The following is a 21,390-nucleotide window of genomic DNA, read 5'->3' on the forward strand; positions in this document are numbered from 1 at the left end:
CCCGTGGGGGGCGGGGGAGGAGGAGGAGGGGCTCAGGCCAGCCCCACGGGGTGTTCTGGTTTCCCTGTGGGAAATATGGTCACCTTAAAGATGGGTCACAGCAAGAGGAGCAGGGAAAAGGTAGAGACTCAAAAAATGGCAGGCGTGCCCGTGGGAAGGCCGTGCTCGGGGGACGGCAGAAACAGGGAGCAGCTGACATGCTGTAAGTGCCTTTTACTCAGGTAAGGTTCTGATCTGAGCCCCATGATGGCAGGAGCTGAGCACCTCCCAGTTTAATGCATTTACCCTCATGCACCCCCAGTGGGCAGGGCAGTGCTCTGACCCCGGCTGGGCAGATGGGGATTGAGGCCCTGAGGCTGAGGGAGTTGCCCAAGGTCACACGGGGAGTCTGTGGCAGAGCAAGGAATTGAACGCAGGGCTCCCAAGTCCCAGGCCAGTGCCATGACCACTGGGCCATCCTTCCTCTCGGGCTGGGGAGATACATGACTCAGCTCAATAGCAACCTCTGGCTGCTTAAGGGCTGGTGCTCATGGGAAACCAGTCCAGACAAGCTCAGCATGAAGCAGGATGTCTGATATGCCGCACAGGACAGGGATATAAAGCAGGAGGTGCCTTCCCAGCTCCGAAAGATACCCTGAAGCCTTCTCCCTGTTCAGACATGACATACAGCCCTTTAACAGCCTACCTCGCCATAGTCCCTTGCATCCTACCCACAAACTACAGCACCATTGAAACACAGCCATCTGTGGAGCCCAGTGGAGTGGAGCCCAGTGGGGTGGAGCCCAGTGCCACAGCATACACCGCACCCAGGAGGGCATGGTGCTGGCCAAGACCAGCAGAGGAGTAGCTGTACACACAGCATGGGGCCAGATCTGTGCAGGGGAGGCAGGAATACTTTCCCCATGCCATTCGAGGCTGTGTTGCTACAGCTGGGATTTGAACCTGTGACAGCGAGGAGTCCAGGTCATACCCAGGCTTTGTACATGCAAGTAGGTCTCCCTCTAGCAGCCAGCCCCAGCAACCACAACAGCCTGCCACAAACTCAGTTAGTGGAGTTACTCCATTAGCCCAAGCGGCAGGGGCCGGCATGGAAGGTCCTGGGTTCGATCCTCGCTGGTGACCCGAGTGGGCCGTACACACACGAGGCTTCACCTGCTCAGCCGCCCCTTACCGCCTTGTACTCCATGAGCTCCATCTGGAGGCGGGCGATCTCGGCCCGCAGGGCGCTGATCTGCTGGCTGGTTTTGTCCTGGTTCACCACCACCTTGTTCTTGATGTTGCGAGCCCGGTTGGCGTACTTGAGCGTGTTTAAGGTCTCCATGAAGTCCCGGTCAGAGGGGCTGATGCAGGCGATCATGATGGTTTGGCTAGGGAGGACGGAGAGCCAACGGGGTCAGCTGGAGCTGCCATCAAACAATGCAGCACCTGGGCCACGTCAGATCAGCCAATTCCAACGCTGGCACATGGGTGCCTATTGGCAGCTCCAGCCACAACCCCCTTTGGCCTTTATTTACTTTATAAACGGGGTGTGGGCCCCTTCCACCCTGGGCCGGCACAGGCTGGGAGTGTGGCTCAGGCAGCAGCCTGCTTTGCGCTGGCAAAGAGAACCCTGGGTGGCCTCCCCTGCTCATTACAAAGTGGTGTTCAGGGAGTCGCCACCCCGGGCAGCCCACGGCAGGGCATTCGGGGCATCACTGAGACAGGAAGGGGGAGGGATTAGAGCAATCCCGTGCTGGGAAACTCAGCTGCCAAGTCCCAGATCACGAAGGGCTCAGACGCATTTTGCAAGAGCTAATTCCACGAAAGCTGCCTAATTGTGTCTGGGGCCCGGGACCAAGAGAGCCGAGATAATTACCTTCGAAAAGTCACTATGGAGACTCCACCGGACCCTCAGCAACACGCCACCCCAGGAAACCCACACGGCACTTCAGGTCCATCCCTGAGCCCGACCGGCCCTCCTGTTACTCAGAAATCCCCCACCCGCCTCAGGCAACACTCCCAGGGTGCAGACCCAGCGAGGGCACAGCTCTTCCATTCTGGGTCACACACACCCAGCTGAAGCTGACACCCGCTGGGTGACCCCACGCCCTGGCTCAGGGTGCCTGTTACCTGTTCCCCCCAAGCGAGTCCTGGAGGAGCCGGGTCAGTTTGGAGTCTCGGTAGGGTACGTGCACCGCTTTCTTGCTCTGGTCTCCAAGGGCGCTTATGACGTTTCCCAACGCCAGCTGCCAACAAAAAACGGAAGGGACTGAGTTTTCGCCCCGTGCTGGGGAGGGCCCCTCCCTGTAGAAAACAAAGTTCAGGGTGATCAGAGCCACCTCTTTCCAGGGAGCGGGGGGCTCTGGACCAATGCACTAGCAGCCAGTCAGTGCAGCTATACCAGCCAGCCAGTGTGCAGCCCCTCTCCTGCCTCCACGTTATTCCTGAGTCCCCAGATCCAGGAATCTACCCCTACTGGGGACAGTGCTGGGTAGCGCAGCTAGTTGCCCCATCCCTCACCACCGAGTCCACCGCGCGACCCCTAGTGGTGACCCGTGGTGGCTCAGTCTGGGAGCTAGTGAGCCAGGCAGGGTCTGTCTGTGTCCAGCAGCCCCTTTATATCCACTGCAGCCTGTCCCAGTCTCCTCCACCCGCTAAGAGCCTACCAGGCCGCAGTTGATGGAGATGCCCTCCTTGGCTCTCTCGCCCGTAGCTCCCGTCCGCTTCAGCCTCTCCGAGCCAGCCAGGTCGACGAAGTGGAACTTGGCGGTGAGGGTCTCGTACTCGCTGGTGGCCTGGGATCCCTCTGGAAGGCCGGTCACCTGGCAAGCAGACAGGCTGCAGCGTCAGCGCCTCCCGCAGGGGAACGGGGCTTTATCCCTCTGCTATGATAGATCCCAACCCGCCCCCTCGCAGAGCAGCCCGCTGCGGCTCCGCTGTCAACCAGCACGTGGCAGGGAGACGTAGGAACTAGCCTGACAGCGGCTCACGCCTGCCGTGCTGTGGGGCGAAGGGCGCTCCCCTGTCCCTCTCGCGCAGTCTCACCAGGTCGGGCTGGGCACAGACTCGCATTTGGCACAGGTGGATGGTGAAGATGGCGTGGGAGCGGGAGCTCTGGACATTCATCTGGGTGCTGGCGGTTGTGCGGGACAGAGCTCCCTGCTTCAGGCACTGGATCAGCTGCAACAACAAGGAAAGGGTTCAAAGAAATGTCCACCCCAGCCTGCTGGGAGGTGGGGAGATGCCAGAGTGGGGAGGGCACCCTAGGTCAATGTGCCATAGTCACCCTGGGATGGGGGCAGCCAAGCCCCTGCATGGCATGCAGGCTCTCCTGCCGAGCCATCCAGGCCCGGGTGCCAGGGCCCCGCGCTGGGAGATCCCTGCCCAGTGGCCACAGGGAACAAGGGAGCAGGCACTGTAGGGAGACCCCGGAACAGCCCCGCTCACGAGTCACCAGGAAAGCCAAACCCCAGGCAAGAGGCCAGGGCGGAGGCTAACTCAGGGTCTGTGTGCTCGGAGACGGGATTGGGAACCCGCCCATGCACAGCCATGGCGAGTAACGTGACACTCTACAGACCGAGGCCCTGGTGTGCTAGGTGCTGTACAAATGCTGAGAGACCACCCCAGCCCCAGCCCCACGCAACTGACAGAGAAGGGACTTGCAAAGGTTACGCCGCAGCAAGTGGCCCGGTGGGTAACAACCCAGCTCTCCCAGGGCCCAGCCCAGAGTCCTAAGCACTGATCTACGCTGCCCCCTGTGCTCTCTGCTGCACACGAAGTGTCCAGGGGCAGCAGAGGAGGCATTTGACCTCCAGGTCCTGAGGGTCGTTTCTGCTATCCCCAGTGGCTGGGAGACGTTCCCGCTCACAGACAACGCACAGGGCAAGGGCTTCTCCAGGACCAACCCCCTCCATGCGCTTGTGCCAGGAGCTACCCACTTGAGGCAGCAGTAGAGACGCGTCCCGGCTTCACGTGCTCACAGTCCTGTCTTTGGGCCTGACTCATCTCCCCTGGGACCAGAGCCTCCTGCAGCGATGCCTGGTTAACAAACGGCTCGTACTGCGTGCTAGGTGAGCGATTCCCTCGCCCCGGCGCTACAGGACGGGGGCTGCATTCCCACCCCCCCTTCGCCCCAGGACGCTGCTCCCATGGGAGACAGGTACCACGTGCCAACGACACAAGGGGGCATGGGAGGGCTGGGCATGGACCCAGACGCCTGCCCTCGGGTAACAGGGGACGAGCACGTGGGCACTGAGGATGCCAGCGGGATGGCTCTCGCTAGGCCCTGCACCACATGGCACAGAGGGCAGGAGCGGGGGCCTGGAGAGAAGGAAGGATCCAAGCACACAGATTGAAGGGGTAGGGAGTGAATCATAGAATATCAGGGTTGGAAGGGACCTCAGGAGGTCATCTAGTCCAACCCCCTGCTCAAAGCAGGACCAATCCCCAGAAAGATTTTTACCCCAGTTCCCTAAATGGCTCCCTCAAGGATTGAGCTCACAACCCTGGGTTTAGCAGGCCAATGCTCAAACCACTGAGCTATCCCTCCCCTCTGGGGACTGGCAAGGAGAGAGTTAACTCTGTCCAAGCTAGGCTCCCTTCTTGCTGCAAGGGGGGCTGCTGAGTGTGGGCAACAGGAGAGGGCTGGGATCAGCAGGGGGACAATTCTCCTTCGAGGGGGGGCTAGTAGAGCAGTTTTTTTGGGGGGGGGAGGGAAAATCCATTCACAGTCCATCCCCCTCCGCCCCTCCAGACCAGCTTTGGGAGCAGGGGCACAGTTGTACCGCGAAGCCACCACAGGAAAATCCAAAGCGTTCGGCATCCTGGTGCAGTGCCCTGATGCCACCCAGGGGCGCATCAGCCGGGCACATGTCAATGCCACACCCTGAGTGTGTCTGTCCCAGGGCGGCGGCAGCCAGAGCCTCGGACAGCTGGCTAGGAGAGCTTCTGCCCTGGGGCTGGGGCACGCTAGCGCCTGACTCCCCTTGTCGTCACTGGGGGCTCTGCCCCTCACAGCACCCGGCCCCTCCATTCTGCCCCTGCCCGCTCTCCGGCGATCCAGAGCAGCCGACCCCCCCGCAGCAGCCAGGTCCCGGGCGTCACCCACCTCATCCTGGGAGCTGATGAGGCGGGAGGTGACACCCGTGGTGTAGATGCTGCCGCTGGCATCCTCATGGATTTTGATGTTGGACTTGCGGTGGCGGGAGTCAGGGTCCCGGGCACTGTCGAACAGGTCCAGGATCTCCTCGTTGTAGAGCTGTGGGGGAGGGAGACAGGGCAGCGGGTTACTGGGCGGCACGAGGCTTGCTGCAGAGCCTGGCATGGGGCTTCACAACTTACCTCCCGCCACTGCGGGGTGCACAGGGGCCGTGCTCAGACCCCTGGGGCCTCCTGGCTCCCTCCAGGTAACCCGACCTCCCCCATATGCCTCCTGGGTCGTCCCCCCCACCTCTCCTCCAGGTACTCCCAACCTCCCCCCCAATGCCTCTTGGGTCCCCCCCCTCCTCAAGGCCTCCCCTACCCAGCACACGCAGAGCAGCACAGTGCCAGCGTGCTGTCCCGATGATCCCTAGCTAAGGGCACAGACTGGAGCAGTGAGTTCCCCAAGGCCATGCGCCAAACCAGTGGCAGAACCAGGAATAGAAAGAACCCAGGCATCCTAGCTCCCAGGCCATGCCCACTAGGCCTTGCTCTCTCCTTAAAAGCTCTCAGAGAGCAGACAGGAGGCCGAGGAGCCAGCTCACCGCACCTGGCATTCCCCCCATCGCCATGGCCGTCAGTCACCCAGCACTGTCCGTACGTCTGGGGACCCTGCTGTCCCCCTAGTTATCTGGGACTAGAGTCCGAGCAGGGTAATTATCCAGAGCCCAGCAAGTCAGGCCTGGCCCGCCGGGGGTGGGGTGGGGTGGGGGGGGGGGTGTCATCACTGACAGATTGACCTGCCCCGGTGGAGAAAGGGGCTAATTAGGGCTCCAAGCCGGGAGGTCCCCAAAGGCAGGGAAGCCAGAGCCAATTCTGCACCTTGCCCTGGATTAGCTTTGCAAGCAAGCGGTGTATCACCAGCCCAGCTACTGCTCCCCTGCTGGGAGCAGGAGCAACATGGAAGGGGCGAGCACTGAGCAGAAGGCGGCGGCGGAGGAGAAATGGATTTAGTGCCTGTGGCTAATCGGGGGAAGGGGCAAGAACAGCAGGGCAGGTGCATTGAGCCCATCCCAGTCACTACAGGGCAGGAGAACGGGTGGGCTCAGAGGAAGCCCCCTGAAGGCCCAGGTCCAGAGGGGCTATGTAGTGGCTCCTCCTTGGCAGAGCAGCGTAGAACAGACAGGCTTCACCCCATCTACGATATTAACAGGCCCCTCTTTACCCTAATATGCAAGCACCTAACAATCTACCGTATTTATCCTCACGCCTCATTGTACAGATGGGGAACGGAGGCCAGAGAGACCAAGGGACGTGCCCAGAGAGTTACCTTGGGCATGCATGGCAGAGCAGGGAGGAAAACCCCAGGTCTCCGAAATCCTGCCGTAGGGCTGATCCAGGCTGTGACCCTACACGAGGGATAGGTAAAGTGACCCGGCCGTCCCCCTTCCCCAGCCACCACCTGCAGATGGGATCCTGCCCTGGAGTGGTGGGCGTGCCTGGCCTCCCATTCCTTCGCCCGGCTGGCTGACAGTTCTATGGGTGGCACAGGCTGGGACCTGCCCATTTGCGTAAGTGACGAGAATCCAGCGAATCATTAACAGGGTGGGTGGTGCGCTGAAGTCCCAGAAGGAAGCTGGGCTGGGGCCTCACTGCTTGTGGTGCTAGACAGGCTGCAGATCTCAACCTGGGCCTCTCGCCCACCCGGCCTTCGCCAGAGATGCTGGGAGGCCATGTTCCGATCACAGGGTCTGGGCCCTGGCCCAGGACACAGAGTGGAGCAGTGAGTTCACCAAGGCCACATGCCAAGTCAGGGGCAGAACCAGGGGTAGAAGCCAGGAGTCCTGGCACCTGGCTGGCATTAGGCCCGTACGCAGTTCATTGCAAGGATCCCAGCTCAGGGGCTAGCGGGAAAGCACCGCAGAACGGCTCTGAAGATAAGGCTAATCCGTTCCACTGTCCCTGGAAGTTAGCTCCAGAGGAGTAAAGCCTCCCCTCTAATGAACCTGCCCGGAGAGGTCACAGGACACGGGTAAGAGCACAGCAGATACAACAGCACAGGTAATTACCTTGCATGCTGGCAGCCTCGGGAGCTTTAACGGACCCCCACTATCACCCCAACGAGAGCACCTTTTATTCCAGCTGTGCATACCACGGTGCCGAGATGCAGCCACCTCTGGGGTGGAGGGCAGCTATCAGCACACCCCACTGCGGGAGAGGGGACATTGGGGCAAACCAGTCCCCACAGGACTGCGCTACCCTGCTGGGTTTGCAGGGAGCGTGGGTGTTCAGCGTGGAGACGACAGGCGCTATAGGCCAGCTGAGCCGGTCCCTGCATGCGTAGTGATGTTCTGGCAAAGCAGCCAAGCAGGCAGCTAAAGAAGGCCTTATCTACCCTGGCCATCTCGTGCAGCTGCAGCCAGCCAGCCAGCCGAGGAGCCGGTAGTGTGGCCTAGTGGCTAGAGCACTGGCCTAGGACTACAGAGACCTGGGTTCTGGTCTGTTCCCAGCTCTGCCACTGGCCTGCTGGGTGAGTGACTCCCCCTCTCAGTGCCTCAGTTTGCCCATCTGTAAAATGGGATCATGATACTGATCTTCCTTTGTAAAGCACCTTGAGCTCTCCTGAGGCAAAGCGCTAGATACCAGCTGGGTCTCGATGATGCGACGGTAAAGCCTGAGCTCTGCCTACACTAGGGCCTTCGCGGTCACTGTGATTCTGTGGATCGCCTGGAGCGAGCAAGGCTGGGCACAGCCTGCCGGGGGAATACGAACGGGTGACTCTGAAATAGACCAGAGGGGTTTGTCTGGCGGAAACTCCTGCCTCATGCTGGGACTGGAGGCTCCAGAAGCCCAGACATCTAAGTTTCTGAAACTATTTAACAGGCAAAAATATCCTGACCAGAAAACAGACAGGACACAATAAACTCAGCAGGCAGCCCCCAGCTCCAGCACTGCCAGTGTCATTAACCCTTGCAGCGCTGGAGTCTCTGCTGTCGCCCCAGCAGCCTCTGGGCTTTGTCAAAGCTTCTCTATAGCCAAGAAGCTAGCATCTGCCAGCCCGGCCTTCAGACTGGACGGCTTCTGGTGCTGAACCTACAGAGCTGCAGCAAGGCCAAGGAGAAGGGTTTTCAGATGTAGCTCCTCTTAGCCTAGGTGGGATGGTTCAGTCCACGTAAAGGGTCCACCAGCCACCCCGTGGCAGCCACGGCGTTGGCCAAGTTTGCACAAACTCTCCACATGCCAGTGCAGTGGGGCCAGATCCTCAGACATAGCTTCATTGAAGTCACTGGAGTTACCCAAGCCCATAAACTCTAACAGGGCGTTCCCAAAGTGGGTGTCGCTGGGAGGAAAGGGATCGAGCAAAGGGAAATGTAGGCTGAATAGCAGGAGGTTTCGACAACAGCGAGATCTCCTTTGGCGACTTACGCGGTGGGAGTCCCAGCACCCTGTGGCATTCACAAGCAGGACTGGCTGGCTCTGGGGAAGATGGGATCTCACAGGGTTCACTGCAGCACTTGTGTCGGATCCTATAGCTCATGCCCAGGGCTGGGCAGTCACACAACGCTGCTGGCGGAGGGGCACTCCCCGCCGTACTGAATGAGAAGCAGGGTTAACCACCACTCAGAATAGCCTCGCCCCGACAAAGGGATTTCAAAGGAGGTGCCAATGAGCAGGAAGTCTTCCCGCGTCCTGCTTCCGTGCCAGCTCACAGGCACTCAGGGAAGAGCCAAAGCCCTGCCAAGGCTAGAGATCCTTGGGAACACGGTCGCACTTCCGGCTGCTTCAGATCTGGGGCAGAAGAGATGAGGAGGGTGTCATGGAAGCCGGGAAGGTTTCCTATTGGGGTAACTTACCCAGCCAGGTACAGGGGTCTGAAGTCATACGGGTCTCAACTCTTTGCCCAGATGGAGAAAATGGAGCTCAGAGACTTTCCAGGGGGAACTCTGTGCTCTAGTGGTTTGGGCCTGATCATCTGGAGATGTGCAATCCACTTCTGGTTCGGACCCAGGCTTGCCTGATCTTTGGCCAGTCACTATCTGTACCTCCATTGTAAAATGGACCATTGGTATTTATCTAATTCATCAAGGTGTTGTGAAGCCCAAGAAAATACTCCTCTGAAGGGATAGATATACAAGGATCATTGAGGGCACTGTGTCAGCAGTGGGATTAGACTCAGGACCTCCCTGCTCCCAATCTTTCAGTCCTTTCTAGGCTATATAGCCTTACAGCAGATGCTTTCTCCTCTACACTTTTCCAACAGGGGAGGCATTTCTATGTTGAAGTGGGACTAGTTTTCAGATCACTTGAGATTTTACACATTCTAAAAAAAAAGCTCAAGTTTCAGGATTCCATGAAATTATGCAAAAGTGATTTGGCAAAATAGTGTCACAGTGGTTTTCCGTGATTTCACAAAATCCCTCTCACCCAGCTCTAGTCACTAAACACAAGGATGGCATAGTCTGGATCGATTATACCACAGCACACATTTCTCTATCAACATGATCCGAAAGTAAAATGCAAAGCCAATCCTTTGAAAAGCTCCTGGCTTTTCCACATGCGTTTGGGGCATTACCAAAATAGAAACTTTGTCAGAACAGTGGGGCTAGCTATATACAGCCTTCCTGCATTCGCCCAGATAAGTCATTCTAAACCCATTCCTGTCCTGAACTGCTGATGGATGCTGCATTTGGTTTTTTCATATTCCACCCCAGAACTAGCTGCGTGTGGGTAAGAGCTGAAGCAATCACAAAGTACACAGTCTGCAAGGCATGATGGGATCGTTCTAGATGAAAGGTGCAATAAGAAAGGTTTGGATAATGATAGGAACATGCTAAAATTAGGCTCTGGAGACTGAGAAACAGGGCAAAGAGGTGGGAAGGGCCAGTACGTTACTTTCAAGGTGATGAGAAAGCCTGAAGCAATAGATGGGGTGGAAGGCGCTTGAGAATTCCTGCTCAGCTGGGGAAGGCTGGGAAAACCTGCATCCTTTGTACAGAAACTGGACTTTGGCCCAAATCTGGATGCAGACAAGTGGATGCAGAGTACACGGACTGCAGTGGAGCCAGCCCTCCAGCTCCCAGACACAGAGGGGGCACAGATAACCAGCACCACTGCCTCCCAGAGAAGCCAGAACATAAACAGTCAGCACCATTTTATGTAGGGCCCACAGCACGTGCCCCCCTGAAGCAGTGCATGAGCAGCTGTGGTTTGCGGTCGCTGGGACAGACACCCCCACCCATACCCTGTTCCGGGGTGTGGGAATGGCAGCTCCTCATGTTCTGGGGCCCCAGCTTGCTCCCCCCTCGCTCACACCCACCTCCAGGAACTGGGCGCTGACTTTGAACTCTGGCACGGCTGTGCCACGCTCCTGCGCTGCCCGCTTGCGCCGCTCGATGCCGCTGAAGAGATGGGAGATGGCCCGCGGGATGATCCCGTGCTCCTCCTCCGAGATGTTTGTGTCAAAGCCGGTGCCCATGGTGTACGTCTTCCCAGCGCCGGTCTGAAAGGGCACAGGACGGGCACTTAGACAGCCCCAGGGTGCATCAACCTAAGAGCAGCCCCCTGCAGCTCCAGCCCTGGGCTGCCAAACCCAACCTGCACCCGCCCCTCCCTGACTATTCCCCAACAGCTCTGTTGATGCCCCAAAATCCCAACCCACGGCCCCCCCAATATTCGAGCCTGGCTTCAGTGCAACAGCCCAGGTTTACCGCCGAGACACAGGACGGGGACAGCCGGTACCTGGCCATACGCCAGCACAGTGGCATTGTAGCCTTCGAAGCAGCCCTCGATGAGTTTGCTGACGCAGGTGGTGTAGATCCGCTCCTGCCACGTGTCCAGGTCGAACACAAAGTCATAGGTGAACGCCTTGTCCTTTCCCAGCAGCACCTGGGGCTCCCCAGGCGTCACTGAAGTGCAGATGTGGCATCCCTCAATCTTCTCCTTTGACAGCTGGGGACGGATCCTGCCAGCGGGAGAAGACAGACAACTGAGGACACAACAATCTTACTTCTCCCAGAGCACCCTGCATCCCTGCAGCAAGGGGGACCACCTTGCCCACCAGTGAAATGCAGCCACCTCTGGGCTGCAACCTGGCAGCAGCTGCTTAACCACACAAAGTAACAGTCTGGAACAGGAATACCACACCCAGGTGAACCTGCGGGATGCAGGCTTTAGAAAGGCAGCTGGAATTTGGTCAGGGTGGCCCCCCGACTCTTGAGACTAATGCAGTAAGATACTTAGAGACCACACAAAGGGTAGGGACCGAGGTGTTACTGTCACCTCAATGTTGCTGGTTCAAATCCCCCCAGTCAGTAGCTACTGACAGCAATTCCCATGTGATGGTTGCTTGGCCCGTAGCAAGTGATATTGGTGGGCCCCAATATACACACACTGGTATATGAGGGACAGTAAATTGTGGGGGAAGGTTTATGGAAAATATCCTTCTGCTATTACAAAAACAGTTCCTTATGATTATTGGTCTTGCAGTAGCTCATAGGAGCCCAAGTTATGGATCATGACCCCCTGGGGCCAGGCGCTGTACAAACACAGAACAAGAAGAGGGTCCCTGCCCCAAAGAGCTGATGATCAATTGTGAGACAAGAGACCACAGGCGGCTGCTGACAGACGACGAGCACAAGGAAACACGGCCCTGCCCAAGGCTAACAGAAGTCTTAGGGCTGGTCCACACTGAGGCGGGGGATCGATATAGGAAACGCAACTTCAGCTACGAGAATAGCGTAGCTGAAGTCGACGTTTCCTATATCGAACTAAAAGTACTTACTTCGGGTCCACGCGGCGCAGGCAGGCTCCCCCGTCGACAGCGCTTCCTCCTCTCGGCGAGCAGGAGTTCCGCAGTCGACGGGCGAGCGCTTCTGGGATCGATCTATCGCGTCCAGATGAGACGCGATAAATCGATCCCAGAAGATCGATCTCTACCCGCCGAATTAGGCGGATAGTGTGGACCAGCCCTTAGAAGCACCTTTCCTATTTATTAATGGCTCCCTGGCCTAGTCAGACGCCTATCTCCCTCCTCCTCACATTCTGCTAGAAAGAGCAAGACCCATGTTTTCAGCACTGGCCTCTGATTCTGGAGGCTTCTCTTTCTGGGGAGCCCATTTTGAGACAATTGGGGCCCAATTCCCAGAGGTACTGACTGTCCCGCAGCTCCCACTGACGTCAGCTGGATTTCCTTGTGCTCAAACCCTCTGGAAAAAAAAAATATCAAGGCCCACTGTGTCTCAGGCTGGGCCCCCCAGAAGCAGAGGCACCCCAAATCCGTGGCTGCTATTGAAAGTTTGTGTTGACCAGCTCCCATTTTCATTTGCACAATAAGTGGGTCAGGTCAGAAGATGCTGGATGCTCCCTAAAGACTGTTCCCAGGGGCAACTTGGGCCCTCGGGTGGATTATTTCTCCTTCCAGACCTCTCTCCCACTCCTTTACTGCTTGCAACCCCTCACCCCATTAGATACGTAGGGGTCCCAGCTGCTAATTTATGGCAGTGGGTGCATCAGAGTGTCCTAACTGGAATACGGGTTTGGATGACCTGGGCACGTACAAACTACTAGGACAGGTAACACCTGGTTTAGATATGCAGATCCTCAATCTGCAAGGCATAGGTACGTAGCCCCCCACATCTGCGCACAGCCCCAAACTGCACACCCAATTCAGGGATCTAGAAGAATGCATGCTCACTCATTTAAAATGTTATTTATAAATTCCTAGAGGGACCATTCTGATCACACAGTCTCATCTCCGGCATAACACAGGCTTTCCCCAGTAACTTCGGAATCAATCCCATGATATGTGGGTGAGCTAAAGCAGATGTATTAGAGATGCACATTCTTGATTTCAAAGCTTCAAGGGATGGAGTATCCACCACAGCCCTGGGTAAGTGGTTCTGGTGTCTACTTACCCTCACTGTTCAAATAAAACACAAACCTGTGCTTTATGTCCAGCCTGAATTCATCTGATGTCAGCTCCCAGCCGGTAGAACTCATCGTTCCTTTGTCAGATAGACTACTGCAGTGCACATGTTCAATCCACATCATTAAAAGCTCCCTTGACGCAGTTTCCCATCGTACAAATTCGAGGCTTAAACATTTTTGCCCAAAATCAGTCATTAAAAATAAACCCTGGGGTAATCCGAATATTGCTAATCAAAACAGACAAGGGAAAGAGACAATACAAACCCCACATGAGCGAGACCGGGGAAGCCAGAGATGAAAATCAACCCAATCTGAGCCAGGAAGGGAAGAGCTCGGCTAAGGGTCTTTTCAGTACTCGCTCTCAAGTTCTTCATTACCTTCTAAATCACAGCGCTGAAGGCCAGAAGAGACCATGAGCCAGTCTGACCTCTGTAGCTCACAGGCCATTAGCGCCACCCCAGCATCCGCACAACCCAAATCAGATCAAGTAATCGTAATTTCACACACACAACTAAAATACTGCTGTTACACGGGAATCAACAAAGAGAAATGTACTGCTAACAAAATGACCTGCAGCTTTGCTTGTGTAAGCGGGGGAATGGTCCCGCTATTGTGGGGAACTTTCCTGGCTTCTGCACTACCCCGGTGAAGTGGGCTAGCGAAAGGATCCGAGTCCTCGCTCCCACTTCCTTTACCCAGAGGCCTCCCTGCCCTTGAGGACTCCCCTTCCACTCTCCTGTCTGGCAGAGTCCTCGTAAACCCCGACAAGGCTGGGCCCAGGATTCCTGGGGGGCTTGACCCCCAACCCTGCTGTGGTCACCTAGGACAGGGGCTAGGGTGTCCCCACTCCGGGGTACTCTCTTTGCACTGGGCACCTCCCTGACCCACTGATCATTTTATACAATCTAAAGCAAATACAAATTGTTTAATTAACAATTATTTAAAAAAAAAAAAGAATAAGGAAAAATGGGAAAGGTTAAAGGAAACACATTACCCTGCTCTGAGGCAGGGAATATCACAAGCAGTGTCTCTGGAACGTCAGGGCAGTTCACAGTCTGTTCCTTGTAGGTCCCGGGCCTCCTTCTCAGGCCCTGGCTATGCTGCAGGGACGCTGCGGGTCGGACACTTGCTCTGGCGGTGGCCACACGCTCTCAGGCTCTAGGTGGCAGGACCCTTCTTCCCAGCGTCGCCCCCGCCCTGTCAGGGTTACGATCCCCCTCCAAGTCTGGCCTGCAAGGCCTCTTGGCTGAGGTATCTCCCTGCGCTGGGCCCACTGCCAGGGTCCCCCTCACTCTCCCCAGCTGCTCACCGCACCCAGCTCCGGACTGCTCCAGCCCCAGCTCCAGCTCCACTCTGCCTCAGCACGGCTGCTGCTGCTGCTCTGCCTCCAGCTCCCTGGGCTGCTTCTCTGGCCTCTCTGGCTCTGGTTGCTACAGCTCTGCCCCCAGGACAGGTCTGCTCTGCAGGCTGCTTCTGTAACTCTGCCTTGGGGCTGCAGCTCTGCTCCCAGCAACTTAGCTCAGGCCCCTACTCTCTCCTGGCTGTGCTCTGGCTTTGGGGCTGCAGCTCTGCTCCCAGCAACTTAGCTCAGGCCCCTCTCTGTCCTGGCTGTGCTCTGGCTTTGGGGCTGCGCCTCTGGATCTGGCACGGTTCTGCTCTCCAGCTCAGCTTGGGCCCCTGCTTTCTCCTTAGCTCAGCCCCACTCAGTCTGACCCAGGCAATTCCAGCTCACACGGAGGACGGGACCTCCCTGGCCTCCTGACCCTCTGATTAGCCTGTCAATCAGGCTGATCTGGAGCATTGGCCTCTCCCCATTGTTCCTGGGGACTGTCAGTCTCAGACTCCTGATTTGCCATCGACCCTTCCCCTTTTAGTGCTGGGAGCTAGCCAACCAAAACACCCCCACTGAATGTTAGTAAGGGGGCAACAGTCCCCTTACACTTGGTAAAACAGCTGCTTTTGCTGAGATTTTAAAGTCTCCTATTTTCAGGGGATCGGCCTGGCAGCTCTGAAGCTGGCTTGCCTGGGAAGAATCAGGGAGAAAAAACATGACACCAAATACCCTGATAAAAACTCTTTTTGGAGACTTATTGACAAAACTTCCCTCATTGGCTGTTTTATAAATACTTATATTAATTCCTTTAAAGCCATGGAAGCCAATAGAATGGACCACATGATTAATACCACCACCCTCTCACTAAGTGGGGCTTATCAAATAGTGTCCGATATTATCCTCAGCTACTGTTTAATGTACTTTAGCCATGGGTGAAGCAAATCCTGCATGGCCACTCTGTGCCTCAGTTTCCCCATCTGTAAAGCAGGGATAATGATATCAAATACCTTTGTAAAGCTCTTTGAAATCTCTGGATGAAAGATACTGTGTAAGCGCTAGGTGTGATAGACTCAGACTTTAAGGCCAGAAGGGGCCATCTTGATCATCTCACCTGGCCTCCCGCACATCGCAGGCCGCAAAACCCCACCCAATCCTGTAATAGACCCCTAACTACTGGCTGAGTTACTGAAGTCCTCAAATCATGGTTTAAAGACTTCAAGTTAGAGAATCCACTGTTTACACTAGTTTAAACCTGCAAGTGCCCCATGCTCCAGAGGAAAGCAAAAACCTCCCAGGGTCTCTGCCAATCTGACCCGGGGAAAATTCCCTCTAGACCCCAAATCTGGCGACCAGGTAGACCCTGAGGATGTGGGCAAGACCCACGAGCCAGACACCTGGGAAAGAATCCTCTGTGGATAGTTTGTGTATCACTGAAGGATGGAAAAGGGTATCAGATTATGCCAGCACAAAAGTCTCACTAAGTGGGGGCTTTTCTCCAGGGTTCCCAGGCTGGCACTTTGTTTAAAGCCTACAAACAGCAGAAGGCTCAACTGGGCCCTTTGGGCCAGAATTTCCAGACAGAGCTCAGCGACCACAGCAAGGTTCAGATTTTCAGAAGGGCTCAGCACTGGGGCCGCTCAGGTTTCTTCTCCCCAAAGACGTTTCCTTCCCTGTCCCCTTGGACCAAAAAAAAAAAAAAAAAAAAAAAGGCTTTTTGACAAAAACGATGCGGGTGGAGGGGCTGTGTGTGTGTGTGTGTGTTTGTGTGTGTGTGTGAGAGAGAAACATTTTTGGTCAACATTTTCATTGTTTCTTGGGGGGGGAGGGGAGTAAAAGGTTTTAAAATATTTCTTGCAAAAAGAATGGGGAGCTTTCAACCAGCACCCGACATGCACAACTTGCGTGAAAGCCGGGTTGTAAGGGTCACAATGGGAGCAGCAGGAATAGCTAGCCCCAGCTGTGGCTGCCGAGCTCTTCTGAATATTCTGGCCGACTGCAACTTTGCATGGCCAGCTGCACCCTCCCTGAGATCTCTCCCGAGTCACAAGAAGCTACTGTTAAATGCTTTGGCTTTCACCCTAATGCCCAGTAGCACCCTGCTCTTCCCCTCCCCTGCCCTGCTTCCCTATGCCACCCCGTACAGCTGGGAGAGCTGGCACCAGGCCTGCTGTTCGCTGCTCTGCTTCTGTGCTAAGGGAGGCAGACAGGACCCACAGTGTTGCAGGGCTCAAGCTTAGACCAATAAGCTGAGCCAGAGGGTCTGAGCTAGGCAAGGTATTCCTGGCTGAGTCCTCAGACCTGATCCCACCAGATACCCCGCCCAACCACTCAGAATCCTGCCTCAGGCCAATGCCTGGTGTCAGCTAACACTGAAGTTCTGGGAGTGCCTAGAGGTACAAGTCAGGATAGAGGCCCTATAGTGACTGCAGAGTTGCCACCTTTCTAATGGCTGGTAATCGGACCCCTGAGGCCCCGCCCCCTGCGCTGCCTCTTCCCCGAGGCCCCGCCCCCTTCCCCGCCTCTTCCCCAGATTAAAAAACAAAAAACCACCAGGGCTTGTCAAATGGCACCCAGACACAGAAGCCAAAAACCGGATGGGTGACAACCTTACAGTGGCAGGTGCTGTATAACTTCACCAGGCAAATGCACTTAGCACATCACCCCATACCAGAGATCTTTTAAACCAAGGGGACCTGAAGGGTGGTGTAAAATGAAGAGGCAGGGGATGTGTTCAGTGTGACAGGGAAGGATGGGGCAAGGGCATGAGAGCTAGGAGCACTGGGATAAAACTGAGCAAAGGAAATCAAGACTGAACATCAGGAAATGCAGAACAAAAGTCATGAAGAATATAAGAAGAGAATAATCCTTTATTACCCAGCACAGAGTTAGCAATGAGTTCCACAGGCTATCACATAGCCCAGATGCCAAGAGCTTAGTTGGACTCAAAAGAGGGCTGGATATTTACAAAGATAGTGATAATTTGAGAAGGTTCTTTTAAAAAAAAAATTATAAAACCTCATGCTTCAGGGCATGAGCCAACTTCTAAGTGATGAGGGTCAGGAAGAAACTTTCTGTGGGCAGGTTATTCCTTAATTTTCAACTTGGTGGGTTTTTTCTACCTTCCTCTGAAGCAGCTGGAGCTGCCCCCTATTGGAAATGGGAAACTGGACTATGCCAGTTCCTAAACCTGTGCTGGCCGGGGAGCAGGCAGATGGACGGGACCGGACCTACTGACATTAGAGATGGAAGAAACCTCCAGTAGGATTAGCAGAGCACACGGATTTGTTCACCTTGCACAGCCCCTGTAATGCTCGCTCCATGCCTTGTCTCAGCTGCATTCTTGAGAGCTCCCAATAACAAATTAGAGACGGAAATAGCCACACGATTACCCTGTATAACTAACGAACTTGCCTGATCATGTGTCTAACGGTTACAGTATTACAGCACTAATGAGGCCAGACAGATGGTGCCATTCTAGTCACTGTCATGCCTCAGGTGGGTAGGATAAGGCCCAGCAGATCTATGTTCACAGAAGATTAAAATAAAGCCAGGGACAAGACTAGACCCTTACAAATCAACACTCAGGGTTGTAATCCCAGATCTGCCACTGACCCATCATGTGACCTTGCCTCAACCTCGCTATGCCTCAGTTTCCCCACCCGCTCAATGGGGCTAATCACACTGACCAGCCTCACACAGAGCCAGGAAATTGGATCCAGCAGTGTTTGCAAAGCACACTGAGACCCCAGGCCAGGAAAGTGTTCGTAATGAAAGCAGTGAAGTTGCACCAGAGGTGAATTTGGCCCATTGAGGTCAGAGTGGCATGAGGCCTCCGTGCGGCTCCCTCTTGGTTATTAAAGCCGTGCTGAGGAGTGGCGGGATGCTACGGACGTTGGAAGGTCCCGTCAGAATCCATGCAGCCCAAACAGCAAAGCGGGGCGGGGACTTCGCTCCCAACCTGATCCCAAACCCACGGGAGTCAGAGCCAAGACTTCCAGTAACTGCAGGGGCTGCTCCAAAATGCATCAAGCATCGCACTTGTCCGCCCAGATGCCTAAGCCCCTTTGGCAGTTAGGGAGTTACCCACTGGTCCCAAAGCGGCACCTAAAACAGACCAGGGCTTCACAGGCAGGGAAATCATCCATCGGGCCAGAGGGGAGGCAGCCTCCTGCAGGCACTGCCCAGAAAGGATCAGACCCGAGCCCCATCTGCACTGGTGCTGAGAACAGTTTTACTGCCAGTTGCGCCTTCTACACCGGAGCACAGGACGGGGCTTGTTCCAGCCACATGAGCCGCTTCCAGTCTCCATTTCAGGGGCACAACAGCTGTCAGCCACTTTTCTAGGGTAGAAGGGGCTTGAAAGTTCCCAGAGCCCTATTAGGAGTGGGGTGTGAGCACCAGCCCTGGCTCAGCACCCGCTCCCTCCTGCTGATGGCCCCACAGCAGACATGACACCAACAGCATCCAGGGGGCACTGGCAATGCATTCTGGGAGTACAGCAACCCTTGGGGCTGGATGCAGTCAAACTGGCCGACAAGCCCATAGACAAACCTATTCACCATGGGATCACCGGCGCCAGGGGTTCAGGGAGGGGGAGAGGGAAAGGAGATGGACACAAAGGACCGCACAGCGTTCACTGTTAGCAAACAGCCCTGCACGACACTCCGGCTGGAGCCTTCCTGACCCTCCGGAGGGAAGAGGTGGGGGTGTGACGGATGCCACAGCTGGGTGCAAGAGGGGTTGGGGGAAGAGGAGAGGACAAGAGTCCCCCGCCCCACTAAGGCACATCCAGCTGGCTGAACTGTTTGGAGGCGCGGGTGGTGGGAAGGCAGCAAATAGATCTGGTCCGAGCAAGGACCATTGGAGCACCAGGGCTGACTGACACGGCCGGACGGAGCTGCAGATCCTTCCTGCAGGGCTGGTCTATTTGCAAACCTAGGCTTGGGCCAGCTGAGAGAGCCAGGAACACACAAGGCAGAGAGCTGCAGGCTGACAGACACAGTGGTAGAGACAGAGACATGGGCAGGGGGAGAGAGCTTGCCCTTTCCAACTGGGAGCTCTCGCTGGGCCGATGACTGACAGTGCTGGGCCCCCAGAGCCAGGAGGCTGCTGTCTCGCAAAGTGGCACTGTGTGCCAGGGAGCCCCTATCCTGCATCCGGGCTGCGCCGGAGCCAGACTAGACAAGGAAAGAGAGACACACAGAGCAGTTTATAAAGCAAGAGAGGCGGCACAGGGGGCGCCCCGACTGGGAGCCTCTGTCTTTTCTTTCTTTGCTGGCAGGATGTGAAAGCAGCTGTCACCATGGCAAGATTGTCATGGCAACCAAGCATCTGCCGGGAGAGGAGGAGGGAGCGGGACACTAAACCCGAAAGGGTGAAAAGCTTTGACTGACACTGACGCACACACACTTATAAAAATCCCCGGTCAATTTCTTCAGTGGCCCGGAGACGCACAATGGCCAGCTTGTTCAGCTCCGTCACCATAAGCCAACATTTACAGAGGGGGAACCAATTGGGCTGGCGTCCAAAGTCTTGAATGGGCACTGGCCTAAGAGCGAGTGCGCAGTCCCCACGCCAGCAGCGAGCGATTCAGGGAGCCTTCCCCCACCTCGCTTCCTCCTAGTAAGAGGCCTCAGCGACCCACTGCAGAGAAATAGCTGGTCCAGAAAGATACTACGATTCCACAGAACCGCGTCAGACGGGTCCCAGGCTCCATGGGATAGTCTGGAAGACCAGGGGTTCATTCCCCAAATGTTCTGTATGGCACCCAGCACTCCAGGTGTCAATCAATAACCCAACCGCACCATGGACCAGACAGGGAGGGAAACCAGCATTTTAAAAAGGGGATGTCCCCTTGTCCCGCCGTACACAGCTCATCAGGGGCCACTAAGAAGCGTTTGATTTGATAAGAGTCTTTTGAAGCCCTGTTTGCGCACAGCATCATTGCGGATGAAGTCTGCGCAACTCAGACCCTAGGACTTGGGTCCCCTGAAGCTCAGGGCACAAACCCAGATGATCTGCCGAAGTTCTAGAGAGGGTGCTGTCCAGTCACCTCTCCAGTCACCTTTCCCCTTCCATTGCTAAATTCTCTCTATGGGAATATTTTACATCTATCAAACTCCGTTCTGCCCACAGCACTTTGCCAATTAACACTTGAACAGCCCAGCACAGACCTGGCCTAGGCTTTCAAGAGATCTCAGCTCCCAACAGCCCCCACCACCCACTGGGAGCTGAGCAGTTTTGAAAATCTGGCACTAAATTAAATCTCCACTGCCTCCTCCTCCTCCCTCCCCCCCACTCCCAGCATGGTAAGTGTACAGCAACATGGAAATGCAGCCACTTCTGGGGCAGAGGCACCATTAGACTGCATGCAGCATGAACAGGGGAAGAGAAAAAACACAACCTTGGACACTTGGGCAAACCCTCTGCTCTTATGAGAAGTGTCCCACCAGGCAGGTGAAATGGGGGGGTGTGTGTGTCAAGGCTGTTTCCCCACTCTGGCATGTCAAGTGCAGAAGGTGGGGACCCGCAAGGATTCTAAAAAGGAATACTGGCCACTCCAGGCTTGTATTAAACTCCCAAGGTTACAGCTTCTCTCTGACCTTGGATGGGTAGATTCTGCCACCACCCAAGTGCAACCCCCCCCTTTTGGAACCCAGGAAGGCGCACTTGGAAATTCCTTCCTGTGGGGTACCCTCAAGCCCTGTCACCCCCCTCCAGGGAAGAGCTGAGAAAGAAAACAAAGGAAATCAGCTGTTTCCACCAGCTAATTAAACAACATGTGCACAAACCTCTTAGGACACAATAATCCAATTCTATTCTTAAAAAAGGTAAATTTTATTAAAAACAAACAAGAAAGAAAATGCATTTGGAACTTTGTTGTTTAATCTAGCAAAAAGCCTATTACAAGGATTAAGCAACAAGATAGCTCTCCTGAGGTCCAGCTTAAAGGTTACAAGCAAAACAAAAGCACCTGGGGTTAGCACAGAGCTGTCCACAAGCCATAAAGAAAT

At 55.5% G+C, this 21,390-nt stretch overlaps 1 protein-coding gene across 1 annotated transcript in view; it reads right to left on the minus strand.

The window, feature by feature from the left end:
- LOC135877856 (kinesin-like protein KIF21B) overlaps positions 1-13,116 on the minus strand; it is a 41,874-nt gene extending 28,758 nt beyond the window's left edge. Inside the window, exons 1-8 of the mRNA XM_065403387.1 lie at positions 13,058-13,116; positions 10,858-11,080; positions 10,436-10,618; positions 5,087-5,236; positions 3,025-3,159; positions 2,646-2,801; positions 2,110-2,225; positions 1,172-1,367 (exon numbers count right to left, since the gene is read on the minus strand). Coding sequence (XP_065259459.1) covers positions 1,172-1,367; positions 2,110-2,225; positions 2,646-2,801; positions 3,025-3,159; positions 5,087-5,236; positions 10,436-10,618; positions 10,858-11,080; positions 13,058-13,116 — 1,218 coding nt within the window. The remainder of the gene's footprint in view (positions 1-1,171; positions 1,368-2,109; positions 2,226-2,645; positions 2,802-3,024; positions 3,160-5,086; positions 5,237-10,435; positions 10,619-10,857; positions 11,081-13,057) is intronic.
- Between the last annotated feature and the right edge of the window lie 8,274 nt (positions 13,117-21,390).

This window comes from Emys orbicularis, chromosome 4 (genome assembly GCF_028017835.1).
Source record: "Emys orbicularis isolate rEmyOrb1 chromosome 4, rEmyOrb1.hap1, whole genome shotgun sequence".
NCBI lineage: Eukaryota > Metazoa > Chordata > Testudines > Emydidae > Emys > Emys orbicularis.